This window comes from Amphibalanus amphitrite, unplaced genomic scaffold (assembly GCF_019059575.1).
Source record: "Amphibalanus amphitrite isolate SeventyFive unplaced genomic scaffold, NRLGWU_Aamphi_draft 000377F_arrow, whole genome shotgun sequence".
NCBI lineage: Eukaryota > Metazoa > Arthropoda > Thecostraca > Balanomorpha > Balanidae > Amphibalanus > Amphibalanus amphitrite.
Window position 1 is genome coordinate 530,032 of NW_024881871.1, and position 16,591 is coordinate 546,622.

Below are 16,591 nucleotides of genomic sequence, written 5' to 3' on the forward strand. Positions count from 1 at the left end.
TCCGAGGACTGCTTACCGCCAATTCAAGGTCGCTTGTGAAAGGCGATCAGACAACCACTGGGAAGCGGCCCCCTCGGCACAAATAGGGCTGTGGTGGTGAGGTTTTATTATCAAACTATCACAGCTCAATGGGCGTCACATGCACCTCCCGCTCCCACGTGTCTGAGGTTCCTGAATCGATGTAAAGCACATGAAAGCATCATCTAAGAACACCAAGGCAAACAAGATTACGCGTAGGTAGAACACTTCACCGCAAGCCTCACAGTCCTACTCGGTCCTCATAAACGCAAAAAAAAAAAAACACTTCCCAGCAAAACACTTTCCAGCAAAGTTGTACGACTCTTGCGGACCATGTAAGAACCGATGCTGAATACTCACGGCACCAGTTCGCGCTTCCACGGCACCGGGCATTCACAGTACGCTCTGATAACATAAATTATCAACTTCAAACGTCATCACACGAATACTATTTCATGGTGTCCTGTAGTGTGTAACCGGTATTTATCGCACTATAATTTTTCTCTTTTTCGAGACACAAAACGAGAGATGCCATACGTTTGATAGGTAGTCACAGTTTGGCCCCCAAATGAACAATGAATGAATGTCGGTTTGTCAGGATAAAGTAGCATTTTAAATTTATACAATTCAAAGGTCGCAAGTCTGGGTAACTTCCATGGGGCGACTTTGACAGTATTTACGCTGTGAGACACCGTCATGGTAATCCAGGCAGCGTTAAGCTGAGGACCGTATCGTTTTGCTGTTGAATGCGATAGCGTCTGGTCTAAGCGAGCGCGCAGGCTCCCGAGGTGGGGCAGTGACCTGACCAGCGCAGCATCTCCTCCCAGTCGTACCCAAACATCTCGAAATCCAGCTTGAACAGCGCACGGAGTTTCCAGATGACAGAGGCTCGTACGGGCGTTAGATACGTTCGTACGTGATCTTCCAGCGACGTGCCGTTTCTCTTCAGTGCGTTCATCCGCGGTATTTTTACTTTGTCGTATATTTTCATTCGATGCCACACGTACTGGAAAGAGAAGAACTTTGTGAGGTTTGTGTAGCAGAAGACTACGATTAAAGCTCACATTGCTTGGGGTCTGCAAGAGGATGAAAGTACATAACTGAATAATACAGGGACACAAGATGACTGTCGATAACATGTGATTTATCGATGTCATATTGAACCGCAAAACAATCTTCAGTGATCAGAAGTTTTTTGTTTAAAAGTCGGTCCTACACAGGTGCCCCTTAAGCCTCCATATTTGACCCCCATTAGTGAGGTGGCTCTGAATCACCAGTGCCGCTCGCTCCGCTCCACCCTCTACGAGTTCGAAGCAGTGGGAGTCAGAAGTCCCCGTCGTGGCTTGGCCCGCTTTCTTCCATCAACCATCGTACTGTCTCAATACAATTCACCAGTAACGACACGCAACAACGTCCCTGCTTACCAAACCGGGAAACTGAGCTCACCCACTCGCCGGCACCTTCCTCATAATCCTCACAAACCTGATTCACGGCCCGCTGACACGACTGGCGTGCTGTCACCCACACCGTTCGCCGCCCACCTCCGCACATGGAGTGGGCTCCGTTAGGGTGGCCCATTGACCCAGCGGCCAAACCGGTCACCCTGGGGGAGGGGTAGCCTTACCTTGAAGTCGTCTGAGCCGTCTTCAAGTTTACCGATGACGTCATAATGCATATGGCACGGTGTGCACTGTCGCCAGTACGGCGTCCAGTGGCTGTCGAAATTGTCACCTGAAAAACACGGACGGTTCAGGTTGCTGTTTCGCTTTGTTTTGTAAGGCTCTTTTAGTCTTGCCCAGCAAAACTATTTCATTTCTACCCAACAAAGAGGTTTACAGGGTCATGAGATGAGAGAACTAAAGAAGAGGCCTTGGGCTGATTCGATGACCGATTGTGCACCGCAGCTACTGAGGCTGTCAGATTAGGATCAGTATGTGCTTTTTAACACTTCTTGAGAGAGGCTTACTGTCTATAAATCATCCGTTCTGTCACTCAGTGACGTTACTCGTTAGAACGCTGTCATGACCAAAAATATTTATTAAAGCAATGTTATCAGGCACTCACCGGTGGGGTCCATGGCGAGCACGAAGTCGAGGAACTCCCCGAAGGTGGGCACGTTGTGGCGAGCCTTCACCTCGGCCCGGTACGCTGCCAGCTTAGTCTCGTAGTCGGCCAGAAGTTCAGTTCGGTTGGCTGCGTTCGCTCTGGGGAATAGACGGGCGGGTTAGCTGTAGGCGTATAGCGGGTTAGCTTTAGCGGGTTAGCTCTAGCCCAAGGATAGCTTCATTACTTCATTACTTTATCGAAGTCGCCAACGCGCACAGGAACAAATATCGAAATCGACACCCGGACTGCCCTCGGTTTACGACAAACAGGCGCGGGCCATAGTGGTTGGCACGTGTCGGCCTCGATGGGCCCGTAAAATGTAACGTGCAGCGGCGTGCCCTGCCCGGTTCGGTGGCTGAACTTCTGCTTTGCTCCCAGTATAACAGAACAACACGGTTGCGTGTCTGTTTCAACCCAGACGTGATCGCTGCAAACCAACAGTAATTACGAGCAATGCATTCGTTTCAGATACTGACTCCATTCTCACACGGGTTGTGGTGACTGGGAGACACAAACACATATTCATTTGATTCTGGGTATCCGTGGGAGTGTAGTGAGCATTTTCCTTATGCTGCGGGAAAATTACGCTTATTTTCAGCAGTGCTATCATCGCAGCCAAGGATACGAATACGTGTTTGGTTCGTTGCAAAATCAGCTGAGGATAATGGACGGTGCCAGTCCTAGGGCGGAGCGCTGTTCGCGTCGGCATTCGGTAGTGATTCATCTGAGCATTTTTGCGATATGTGACGACCGGTTTTGCTTTACGGGTGCCCATCACCTATTGTAGGCGTCACACATTGTTCGGAATGGACCCTTTCCGCGTATTGTCTGATTATAACCGCAAACAAAAACACTCGGTTTGCAGCTACCCTAGCTGCAACGATGTTAAGCTTAATGAATTATGTGCCATTTAAATATAGATCTAGCCATGTAATCACAGTCCTCAGGAAAGTCGGTTTCCTCTGTTTGAATACATAACAAACAGTTTGACATAAAATCGACTTAATGCGGTCAGATGAGATAACATACGGTAAAAACGGTTGCATAATGCATACCTATGTGGAATCGAAGCCGAAAAGTAGTTAATATGAATTATCGCTAACTTAACTGCACAGTATGTGGACGTTTGCATAAATCGAATGCATATTGAATCTGTCATATGAATCAGGAGTATATGAAAAATAGTATTGTCTTGATAACGGTGTCCAGACTGTGATCCGACTAATGTCGAAAAATATTATGTACGACACCCATAAATAAGCTGCTGCTTGTCATATGTTTGATATGTTCGAGCAAAAACAAGTAAATTTTTCATACCCGCACGGCTCATTGAATGCAAGATAGCGTCAATAGCTGTCATTGGCGACCGGGCTTCCGCCTCCAATGGTCCATAATCCGCAAAGATTTCCTGTCATTTTGGGAAATTAGTCTACTATCATGATTCATCACTATATCGTGCGGCAACACTTCAAGTTCATTTCCTTATCCATGAGCCCATGCATGGATGAACGACAATTATCCAAATATTTTGGGTAAAGATGCCCTTTATTTAAATGAAGTAAAATTATGTGCTATCCGTCGTTAATATTAAAAAAACAATGCGTAGTAAATAACCAATGTGCACGTCGCTGCTCTTATTCCTGGTGACCCACCTGAGTAGCGCATAGGTGCGGTTCCTGATGCGGATGTCCTCCTGGGTGTTGAATATTGACTTCCTCAGGTGCAGCAGGCTCGGGTGGTCAACCTTGACCACTTTGTCCTCATACGCCGAGATGAGACGCTCCAGGGGGTGGCGCACGAACATGAACTTGAAGTAGTGTTTAGTGGCCAGCGCAAACTCGCCAGGCTTCTGTGAGAAGGGACTCGTTATCAAGTCGAAATCGTTGCACTGAACCCTGACCCCTTCCCAATGGAGTTCTATAGTCTTGGTCCCGACTCGATGTCCCGATCCTTTCCTTCCCACCACGAGCACTCGGCTCTGACGTTGCTCCACTGTTTTGTATTGTTACTTCTGTTCCAGTTTGTTGCACTGTTAACGACTGGTTTCGGTCAAAGAACCTGATCATCAGGGATATTGTTTCCAGATCGTGAACACACAAAAAGCGTGCACAGAAAGCGAAGTAATTGAGATCTAATCGGCAGATTTGCACGCAAACCATGGCTGTTATGTTTCGCTCTGCTTCTTTTTGACTACCGTACCTAGCCACCCCTCACGGCATTTGGAACTGCACGTAATGTTTTGCGTGAGGGACGGTTGCCATTAATTTGAAGCCCAGCGCTCACAAATGGCTGATTTCGTCACGCTTTTTATTCATGTGTGCCTAACACAAGGAGCGATGGGAGACATGACGACATTCCCACGACCGCCGGGTCAGGGCTCAGCTGGGACGGCAATAGGCGCACCCACCAGTCGGCTTGGCGCCGCAATGCGCAATACCTGGTCATGACCCGTCCAGAATAATGCATGACCCGCGCGGGGGGCCATGGGGCTGTAAAACGGTTGAAGTGATTGACCGATGTATGTCTATTGACACACCTTGGAAACACCCATGTGATGGATGATCCAGGATGCGTGGAGGTAAAAAAAAATCATTTGATATGATTAGGACAGCAATTTATGCTAGTCCGTGACATCATCGACAGGAATTTTCCCGTTGAACAAGCATACATAGTGCGACATTTGTTCCTCCTGGATGGGCTTCGGATTCGGTTTTGGTGACGAATTACCTGCGTTTAAGCTCGGAACATCATTCATGATTTCAAATGGCGCATGAGGCAATATGGTGCATTGACTCATTGAATAAACTGCCTCGCGGAACTCAAGTAACTTCCCCGTTTGTTGTTCGGGATATTTGTCGAAGTCGACGAAGCGTATGTTCCTGGTCTTATGATATCAGCAAGCCAGTCTGGTGCCCGGCTGTTCACACCAGCAGCTGATTACGCCTATCACGGGTCATCCCGATGTAAAATTCAGATGCGGACGGCACTCTTAATTTGCATGTAGCCGTTGGGACTTACCTTGCATTATAATGGCGTGACGGGTTCTTTTAAGTGGTTGTTGACCTGAACTTCAGCATTTTATCCACATCCGTTTACATCCCACGGGTTTCCATCACTTATTATTTTCCCACACGAGCCTCTCACGTCTCAACCCTTTACTTTCTAACGGCCAGAGCTGGGCAAGTGCGTTCCTTTAGTGCGTTCCTGCGTTCTTGCGTACGTACGCACCGCCTTTTTAGGAACGCAAGAACGCAGGAACGCAAAGTTTTTCAAAGGAACGCAAGTAAGAGGAACGCACCACCCAAAATTTTGAAGCGTTCCTCATTTTGTGAAGTGCGAACCCTGCTATACCATGAAAAAAAATGTGTCCGAACTAGAATTTGTCCGATGTAACAAGAACTCAGAACCCCCAGATAGGTAGATGAGTTGTTGGATATTGCTGCCAATGACCTCTGTGTCAAATGTTTGAATCTCGAGTACGTGTGTTTGCCGGTAGAGGCGCCACTTGTCGGTCGAATCGAGGAAGGCTTGTTTAGATTTAGTGGTGATGTTTACTATTCGATTCGGTTTCAGGCATTAGATGTGTAAAGTAAATATGATAACTTTTACTTAGATACATCTTTCAACTTAACCATTGTTTTTAAGTAGGTCGTATTTTTGTTGAAAACCCTACGGATGATATTGGTAAAACGTATTTCAGATATTCGATTCGGAAAAGAGATGTCGAGTTGCTTTTCGGCCCCGCGTCACCATCCTGGGTATTCTGTGATCGATTCGCCCCGTGTTTGGTTGGGCCCGCGCCGCGTGGTTCGGCGGTATTTTTGAGGGAGGAACGCAGGAACGCAGGAACGCTAACGCACCGAGCGAAAAAAAAATGAACGCTATTCCAGGAACGCACTAACCGCGGCCGGAGGAACGCAGGAACGCTAACGCACTACCGAAAATCGAGGAACGCGCCCAGCTCTGCTAACGGCGGTAGTTCAGGGGTAGGGCACACCAGGGTCACCGTCTCGTCTCTCCTCTCCTCCTCTCCCTCTCCCTCTCCCTCTCCCACTGGGTCCGGCTCTCCCTCCATGTTCGGGAGTACGGTGGGCGAGCGGTGTGGGAGGTGTGGCGACTCGCCAGCCGCCCGGCCCCCACTCGGGGTCACACGGGTCACACGGGTCTCACTCTCACCCCCGAGGGCACCTTACTCACCGTCGGGTGCAGCAGCGAGGCGATCGAGTGCGGACTGCTGAGCTCATCAAACAGCGGCACGCCGTGGCCGGTCAGCTTCAGAAAGGTGCCCAGAAGAGATGTAGAGGCCACTTTATTCACCAGACAGGCCATCGTTTTGTGCGGCGGAACCACGGTGAAATGGGACACCTTGATGGTCTCGACCGGACCACCTGCGGGCAGACGGACGGATGGGCGTCAGGGGCTGGGAAAGGTGCGTGTGGTGGCGCCGCCCACAGCTGCGGCAAACACTATCATAAACAAAAGGACTCAATGGGGTGTAGCGGCACAGTGCGGGGTAATCAGCCGTTTCCCAGAAAATGGCCGGCTGAGAGGTCGCAGAACCACAGCGCCTATGAGGTCAGAGATATCACGTTCAAATGTTAGTGCATGACAACTCACAAGTCAGATCTAGATTAGCTTCATTTGGGTCACGCCGGATGTCAATGGGAGCTCATTGAGGGCCTTATACGTGTTTGCACATGTAATTATTGTTGATATAGTGGCGCATTAGCCAATTGGCAGCGTGTCGAAAAGCCACTCGTGAGTCGTTCAGACTAGCTCGTGAGCGAGTGCGTTGCGTAAGTTGGCCTCACCGCAGGGGTGAGGCCCCAGCCCCCACCTCGGCGTCTCTTGGGTCATGTTCGCCCACTGGGGACGCATACTGGGGCGTGGGAAGGGAACCCAAACGCCGGTATCAGACAGGTGCTGGGTGGTAATCTATTTCCAGACGTTGCATCATACCGCAGCGAATTACACGCAACTGGCTGCTAGCTTCAAGTGCTAGTCACACAATAACTGGTTTTGCAACATGTGAACGCATCCCACCAGCGCGGTGTCTGCCGTTTCCTGCGTGTGTGCGTGTACCGATGCGCTCTCGAAAACAACATTCGCGTGTATGTATAGTGTATATGTTACAGACCGTATGAAAACCCAGTCCGTTTGCAAACGGCCTGGCCCAGTCAGGCCGTTTGAAAACGGCCTGAAAAAGCCGGCCGTTTGCAAACCGCCTGAAATATCAGGCCGTATGAAAACGGCCTAGGCAGTTTGAAACGGCCTAGACAGTTTGAAAACGGTCTAGTCAGTTTTCAAACGGTCTGGCGAAGTACAACAGCCTCTTAAGATGACTTAATGGATACAGGTTGGTCGATGATCAGGTTGTATCCATGAACGCTTGCGCATTCTGCCGAATGACTCGTCTACGTCCAACATTTTCTTATTGTGCAGCTGCTCGGTCCGGCCGTTTTCTCGACAATATTACTACCTACTAATACAATTTCTCGGCCCGCCTGTTTATCGGCCATCCAGTTGATGGAGCCTGGTGAAGTCACCACAGGCAGTACGTAGGGCGACGTAAGCGAATTGTGTTGCTGATGCACTTCTGCTTTTTTAGGATGCCGTTTCGTATTTATTGGTGTGTGGGGAAGGGGAGGTGGAGGGAAAACTTCAGGCCCGTTTGGAGAGGGAAAAGGGCAGAACCCTGAATATAAACGATAGAGTGGTTTAGTCGGGGTAGAACCAAGACAAATTAAAGTAGGGTTATGGTAGTGTTGTATGAAAACTCCATCACATCCCGGTCCTCACCGCGCCCGGTCGACCGTCGGGGGCTGGCCGGTGGCGTACGCCGGCAATACTTGACCATTGCGGTGGAAGGCGAAACTTTGAAGTCCGGGGGGAAGCCCGGGTCGACCGGGCGCTATACGGGCCGGGCCTCAGTTCTGCTAATCTCTTCCCGACCATGATTGCATGGTGCCATGTAATGTCATGAAATGGTCGTGCTTCAACAAACTCAACATTGTCCAGCTATCTTCATGCAGACCAGATTGTTTTCAAAGTGCCTAGACCGTTTGCAAACGGCCTGGTGTCTCGAAAGTTGTCATACGGCCTAGACGGTTTCCAAACAGCCTGAAATTTCAGGCGGTTTGCATACAGCCTGGAATTTCAGCCCGTATTCAAACGGCCTGACTTTTCAGTCCGTTTGCATACTGACTGGGCTGTCCAGGCCGTTTGCAAACGGCCTGAATCGGACCAGGCCGTTTGCAAACGGACTGAGTTTTCATACGGCCTGTAACATATACGTTACATGGATGGTTTCTCAATGCGGCACAACTTGATCTCTGAGGGTTCGGGGCTATATCCCCAAGCTCTGAAAGGTATAATTTGACTCCCTTAAAAGGCCACAGGCATAGAACTGGCCGTCCTAACTCTAAGCAAAGACCTAGGCAATATGCATAGGCCGGATCTGTTGGTTCAGACATCGACCGAATATTGAAATCCTCCGGTCAACTTTTTAGCCGGAACGCCCAGCCGTAGCTAATAAGTTGACCCCCCCCTTCCCCCCCCCAAAAAGGAGAAAATCGTACCTGCGCCTAAACATCCTCGATCTCCATCAATCAATTGAGAGCACCAATTTGACAAACAACTTGTAATCTCAGACTGTGATTCATTTGTTTGCACGTTCAGATGGATCCCAACTGTGAACCGGGCTACACGTCGGGCCGTCAGATGGGATGATAACATGGATGGGTCGGCTTGATTGACGACTGGAGTGGAAAGACAAACAGCTGATAATTCCCCTCCCCCTTCCCTGCCTCCTCCACTACAGCCAATTTCTTTGGTTCAGTTCAGTCAAGACCCTTATACTTTAGTCTCTCCGTAGCTCGTGAGCAGCTGTCGTCATCATTCTTCATTCCTCATCATCCGTCTCCGTCTCTCTCTCTCTCTCTCTCTCTCTCTCTCTCTCTCTCTCTCTCTCTCTCTCTCTCTCTCTCTCTCCTCTCTCTCTCTCTCTCTCTCTCTCTCTCTCTCTCTCTCTCTCTCTCTCTCTCTCTCTCTCTCTCACTCACTCTCTCACTCTCTCACTCTCTCACTCTCTCCTCTCTCACTCTCTCACTCTCTCACTCTCTCCCATCTGCTTCCCTGTTCCTGTCCCTTTCCGTTTCCTTCCCCCATTCCATTCCTTCCGGAATGTGCGTGCGCGTCGACCCAGATCTACGCACGCTGAGTGCGGAACTCGATAACCACAGAGCGATAAGAGAGGATGGCGTGGAACGCGGATGGGCCCGGCTCCACGGTCCTGGGTATGAATTCCCCAGCGCCATAGAACTTCAACTGGGTGATGAATGAAGTGCTGGTACACTGAAAACAATTTAACCCAAGGCCCGCGAGTAAACCGGTGTTTTGCAGGTACCCCTATCCGCAACCATTTTTAACCACCCTCCCAGGAGTACAGTAAGGTCCCATTGCGGTGTAGTCGTCCCTGCTCTCAGCGGACTTGTTCGCTGACAGCGGTTATATCCGCTCAGAGAAAGTACGACTACACCGCAATGGGACCTAGCACTACTCCTGGGAGGGTGGTTAAAAATGGTTGCGGATAGGGGTACCCGTAAAACACCGGTTTACTCGCCAGCCTTGGGTTAAATTGTTTTCAGTGTAGCCCGATGGGCGTAAGACATTCGTCTGAATGGAATTTTGAGTGGTGCTCGCAGCCAGGGCTGCAGAGTCGATGGATTATAGGGTGTCTCCGACTCCGACTCCGACTCCGGACGGTTCTTAAGATCCATATCATGGTATTAAAGTTCATAATGGAGATGTTTTTATCTTGCCTGAAACGATCCCTTGTGCGTTCCAAGGCTTTGGCTTGCAATTATGCATTTAAAATAACATGCAGAATTAAAAATCAGGTTCTGGGGAATTCGATGTATTCTGCTTCTTTCGCTGAAAGCGTTCGTCCAAAACAGCAAAATGGCTTTTTCGACAAAATCTAATTTCGAGCGCAGTATCGTCAATCAAATAGGTGCAGTGCATAACGTTGACCCATGCAGCGTTGGGTCAACGGACTCCGACTCCAACTCCGGAGTCGGAGTCGGTAAGATTTTGGCGACTCCGACTCCGGGCGACTCCGGGGATGCACCGACTTCCGAGACGTAAATTAATCGGGCGGGATGACTGTATTGGGTCGTGTTTTGTGTTGCAGATGAATATTGAACTGGTCATGCGTGTTAAGACTACGGGGTCCGAATATATGAATGTTATTTGGCAAACGCTGAAGGGCAAGAGGAAGACGAGGGAGAGAGATGAGGCAGAGAGGTGCGGACAAGGTCAAGGAGAGAGGGGGATGAAAGGCGGATAGAGGCAGGTCCAGATGAGAGAGGGAGAGAGAGACACGAGAGCCGAAGAAATAAGATGGGCAAGGAGAAATGGAGATGAAAGGTCGGAGAAAGAGAGGAAGATTAGCTAGGCAGATGCACATCAGACATCACAGTAGGAAGCCGGACCTTTCGAGAATGCTGACACAGATGAGTCAGCGCTCCTCATTGTGATTGTGGCCCTCCGCATCCCGAGTCGTGAGGAAGAGCGGCACAGAAAACCACCGACGTAAACGACCAACTCATGCCGTTCTAGTGCAGCTTTCCCGTGGTAACGGTAAAGGAGGCAGCCGTGGCGACCTACATCCTGACTGTTGCGATGGGTCACTGGAATAAAATAAATACAAATCACCGCGTTCTTTGCCTTGTCGAAATTCGAAGATGGCTTGCTCGGTCATGTTCACGGTCCCGGCTTTAGCTTCAGGTTAGAGGGACAGGGCGGGTCATCCGGGACGGGTCGCCCCACACCCTGAGGGGCGGGGCTCCGTGATCTGGTGCAATGGGGACTGGATGACCAAGTAAGGGCGGCCCTTACGGGTCAGTCGTGAGACCGTGACGGCCAAAGGCACCGTCTAACGGTTACCGGCGTCGGACTCGCCGCCCACCGTCCGGCGCCCACCGACCCTCAATGCACGTACTGTCGGAACTGTGAACGGGCCGGGCCAGGTCCAGGACGTTCAAAGGAACAGTTGGGCATAATGGACATTACTTTCACCTTGTAGCGATTGATTAGCTCCAGTAAGCGCAATCTCATGACGATGGACACGTGACACGTCCGAAAGTGCTGCATTGTGTTTAGTTAAATGCCAGGGAGTACGATTGCCGAGCACGGCACCTGAGCTATCCGCCAAAAAAGTCGACAACTGCGACAAAACACACCTAAACGTGACTGAAGGTTGAGACTTCCATTTAGTGAATGCCGATAGACATTTACTGGTAAGTGACAGTACGTACTGCCGCCTGCTGTCCCTTGACGATGACTGCAAACATAAAACCATGACCGCGCCTTTCAATATCATCCGCCTGAAAAACTGCAACCCGCTGCGACTGACGACAGGTGGTGGACACTTCGATACCTCAGGGATCGCCCCCGGCCGGCGACCGGCGCGACGGCGGTCTCCTCTCGTCGTGCCGGTCCAACGACGCGTCGTCCGGTCACCCGCTCCCACATGACCCCGCTCCCGGAGGAGGGGGGGGGGGGGGTGAACCGGTGCGGCGCGGCAAAAACGCAGAGGCCGGAGCGGGTCAGCGGCCGCGGAGCACCGAGGAGAGGATGGGAGCTGGGTAGAGGATCCGAGGTGCCCGTCACGGTTGGTCAGTAGAGGCTGGAGGAGACGCCGATCATGGGTCGGCAGCGGAGGGAGAGGGCTAGAAAGCGATGATAATTATTTATGAGGGTGGCTTTCTGAAGATCGCAGGTCATGCGTTGTACAAAAAGTCAGCGCACTGTTTTTCGATTATTGGTTTTGATAAGTTGGTGCCATCTATGCAGGCATTGTTAAGAGCTTAGAGGTGAGGTAAATGCTACACATGCCTGCCGATATCCGGTCTGGAAGCGGGAATCTCTTGCAATGCCAGTACCCGGGAGATCAATGACCGTTCAGGCCAGTCCCGGCCTACAGGGGTCATGTTTCGGCCCAAACTACACATGTCCTGCATAAGAAATCATCAATGGTCGACCACAACAAGCGTATGGTGGTCTCAGCGCTGTCCTCAAGAGACTGGCTACTGGCTAGACCGGTCTCGAGTGACGTATTGCATGGTTTGACCCATGAAAACTGACCATCGGTCAACTTTACGGATTCGAGGAGTAACTGACTCGTCCAGCGCGTGGTAGCTAGGACGTGGGGTAACTTTAAACCGCATACTTCCTAGGAAGATCTAAATCCCGCGTGAGGAAGCTGGCTCGACCGGTCCGGTCGAGTGCTATGACCCGACCTCCTCTCACCAGCGTGACCGCTGACCGCCCAGCCAGTCTGAGCGAGCATCAGAGTCGTCAGCGCCGCATTCCGACTGATTCAATGAATCGGGTGATGAGTCGTATATGTATGGGTTTTATATATGCCATGGCGATTGCTGCAGGGTACCACCGGCCAGTGACCGTGGCGATGCGTGCTGTTGACCAGTCCACTGACCACAGCCATGGTTGGTGGTTATATGCTCTCTGTAACCAACCACAGCAGAGGCTTGTCTTCCTCATCCACCGAGCGTGTGAAATTCCCACGTTTTATTCCCTGGGCAGAAGCTAATGTCAAGCCGCGCGGTTGTCATCGGATAACGCGAAGACCGCAGACACAAGTTTTTGCGTATCGAGGCCACATGAGCCACTAATCCCATTGTGATTGTCTGCTGGCAATCACTGTGTGCACTTTGCAATGCGTCATGGGCCATGGTCACTGGCTAGAAATATGCCAGGTAGCCACTGCCAGCATATATTTACGTGTGAGTAAATACGAGTCAGGGTCTCAGGGGAGTGGGTTAATTAGGAGTGGTCCGATTCACAGCATTAAGAAGGAGAGTGATGGGGCTAAAGAGGGGCTAAATAGGGAGGGAGGGAGGGAGAGGGAGAGAGAGAGGGAAAGAGAGAGAGAGAGAGAGGGAGAGGGAGGGAGGGAGGGAGAGAGACGAGAGAGACGGGACGAGACGAGACGAGACGAGACGAGACAGTACAATTGACTAACCGAGAAGAGATAGAGAAAGAGTGCAGAGGGGCAGATGGATGGGCAGAGGGCGGGACTCGAGTCCTGACCACACCCACTGCCCGCCTGGCGCCTACGAGCTAAGTAACCGTCGAAAGTACCTACGTCGTACACCGAGCATTGGCACGACCCGAGCAGAGGCGTGGAGGCGCCCGGTGCCAACCACCAACCAAGGCCAGGCATAGAGCGAACGGTGAGCTCGCGCAGACTACCCCAGCTCGTGTATTCGTCAGACGGAGCCGGAGGCGGCGGTGATTAGACCCCCGGCAATGTTTTGCAACTGACATAACGTGACAGCTGGTGCCCAGACAAACAGCTGGCCGTCGTGCAGAGAAACCTGAGCTTTGGCAGAGCAAGGGGGAGGGAGGGAAGGGTCACGAAGAGATTGAGCATAGTGAGATAGAGAGCCCTCGGCCGTTTGACCGAATCTAGCTACCAAAAATGCTATTTGAAATGCCTCTGTATAAGTTTTTATTATATAAGTTTTAATGTTTATTTAAAATAGGACCAAGCGACATTTAGTTATGTACGTTATATAAATAAAATTATCATGACTTTTATAGAGCTAACCTATTCAATTATGCATGCCTATTGCATGTACGGAAGCAATGCATCACGCACATGCATGCATTGAAAACTGTTTGATTAAAAAAATAGCTTCCGTATGTGGTACTGTTGGCATTCCTGAATCCTTAGATTCAAAAGACGGACTCGTTATATAACAGTTTTTTCTGAACTTGACTAATTAAAAACGGTCGACTGTCCACAATCACGCGACACTGCGACTACACGCCGGCGTCGACTCACGCGGTTTCTCAGAATTATTCCATCAGAGGACCACGGCCACAGGCACACCTGACAGTATGGGGGCGATGGACGACCAGTAATACCACCTGGAGCGACACAGGCCACCGTTCGCCTGTATCCGTCACCCACGCTCACCGATCAGCCCAGCCCAGCTCGGCCGGTCGGTGCGTAGGAGCTCGCCTGCTAACTACAGGCTCCACGGGCGACGAGGACGGGCCTTCAAGGTCAGCGGACGGGCGCAAAAAGCGGACGGTGCCGCCTGGATGCCGACAACAGGATGTCGAGACGCGCACAATGGATACATCGGGTGTATACTGGTGACCGGACGCGTGGCGGGGCGGGGTGGATGGGCTGCAAGAGCCCGGGAGAATAGGCGGGACGCGGGACAGAGCCGGGCTGTAAGAGCCCGCGGACGGATGGACAGTCAGCTCTAGACAGTAGACAGATTGGTGAAGAAACTGGGAAGTTGGACGGTGGACATTAGGAAGTTGGTTAAAGAAGATGATGATAATAAGTAAGAAGGTAACCACTTTTAAAGAGATGGCGACGTTGAGCGTAGAGGGTAAGGAGAACGTCGGGTGTCGGGCGTAGTTATAAAAGCACGCCGACGGAGAGTTATACGGTCACTTATAAATACCGTAATACGGTGACGGGGAGACACTAGAGGCCAAAAGATGGTGGGAAATGGTAGACATAGTGAGGACGCAGAGTACGCAGACTAATCACTGATTCACTTATGCTCAAGATTCTTGTAGATTCTTATACCAATATGCTGTGGATTCACGGTCTACGGTTATCGCCGTGCTGGCACAACGAGATATGAACGGTCTCGGAGGGAATCTAAAGACGATGAGCTTGAAAAATGCGAGGGAAATTGAGTTGCTTTAGGGGAGGGGAATATGAACGAACGGCTGTAAATGTTGTAGCGGACTACATTCGCCTGTGCGTGCACATGTAGCCTTGCTGTTTATTATTTATCTGTGCGCGTTTTTTTTATAGCAGAGTGTAGGTATATAATGCGTTCGCGTATAGGTTAGGTATCTAAAACGATAGCTTTTCAATGAGTTATGATTTGAAAAGGAGTTTCCCACTTCGATTAAAATGAACGTAAACGTGAATAACGGACTTCTTTTGCCTTTTGCGTGGGAGCATCACACAATCAAAAAAGCTTCTCGGTGCTATTGCGGTTTGCGCTTGTGCACTGTGCAGCACCCACTGTCAAGATACGAACACCGGCGTCCGGCGGCGTCGGCACAAACTAGGTATATTGTTATTGCGCTGTTTTCCAGTGCTGACGGACATAGTGCACGCACGTCGCGAGTGCCGTGTTCTGACGTTATTGTGTCGCCTCTATAAGCAGGTATCGCACTCACCGGGGTTGGCACTGCTGGTGGCCAGCACACTCCTCTCGGTCGTATGTTTCGCCAGCTCCACTCCACGTGCTAAACACACTCGTTTCAGCCGGCGCCGGCGGGCGGCGTACAGCCGCTCGCGGGCCTTCAGCCAGCTCTCAGCCAGCGGTTCGACGTCCTCCGGGCGGACCAGGTCCAGCTCGTGGTCGTACCGATCAAACGCGCGCTCGTGCGGAACGTCCTCGGTTGGAGCGGAGTTTGTGGAGGGTGGGTCGGCAGCCGGCGCCGGCTCCTGGCTGGGGGACGGTATGGGGACGTCCGATGGCTCCTCAACCGCTGATGATGATGACACTATCACCGAGAGCAGGTCCCCAGATCCCACGGAAGACGGGCTGGGCGACACGGGACGTCCGTCACTCGAGAATAGGTTCCGCGCTGCGCCGTAGAACTCCAGCCGCTGAGCCGGGCCGGCGGCGGCCGCAGGGCCGCGGCCGCCCCAGACCAGGTGATCGGAGTCGTGAGGCGCCGTCCACGGTCCGGAGAGCAGCGCTCCGGCAGCCACTGTCAGCAGCAGAGCGGCGGCCAGTGGCCAGCGCCGCCACCGCCGTATCCTCACCGGCCACATAGCGGCGGAGGTGTCTCAAACGACCCGCACTCGCATCACGGCACACCGCCGCACCGGCCGGCTGGGCCGACGGACACGGACACGGAGCTCGTTCGCCGCCCGATGGGTCCGAGCTGCTACTCCGCCGACGGCTGCGGAGTCACTGCGGCGCCTGCCGGTCCGCCGCGCCGCCGCCCCCGGTCACGGCAGACGACGCGGCGGTGGCGGCAGCGGAGGTGTGTGTGGGCACGTAAACAGAGGTCACAGCGCGGTCCGATCGGCGCAGCCCAGCGGGAGTATCTCAAAGGGGCCCTTTCGGTTATCAATGCTCCTAAAACTTGTTGGTTGAAATTAGGAAAATGTGCGAGGTGTTTGAAAGTCAATCGTTGTCACTGGGCTCGTGGAGCCTCAAACGATCAAAAATCGACTCTAAGCGAACTGTCAAAAAAGGAAGTTAAACTTTGTGAGGCGGTTTATTCTATTCGTACCGGAGGCAATGGCCCTTCCGCAATCACTTTGAGCGGTTTTTAGCAAGGCGTAGGTACAGGATCGGGGTTGGTAGGCATTGGTCAGGTAGATTGGAGGTGGGGTATTATGACCATGGCGGGATCAGTCCTGAGTATGCTGGCTAGTTTTAAATCT

At 51.6% G+C, this 16,591-nt stretch overlaps 1 protein-coding gene across 1 annotated transcript; it reads right to left on the reverse strand.

Moving 5' to 3' along the window:
• Positions 1–89: 89 nt before the first annotated feature.
• On the reverse strand, positions 90–16,116 carry LOC122389946 (carbohydrate sulfotransferase 11-like). Its single transcript, XM_043382457.1, has 6 exons — positions 15,367–16,116; positions 6,322–6,512; positions 3,777–3,973; positions 2,083–2,222; positions 1,643–1,749; positions 90–1,024 (listed from the first exon to the last, which is right to left on the reverse strand). Exons 1-6 carry the CDS (start codon positions 15,968–15,970, stop codon positions 782–784), a joined length of 1,482 nt encoding a protein of 493 aa, XP_043238392.1. The 5' UTR covers positions 15,971–16,116; the 3' UTR covers positions 90–781.
• Between the last annotated feature and the right edge of the window lie 475 nt (positions 16,117–16,591).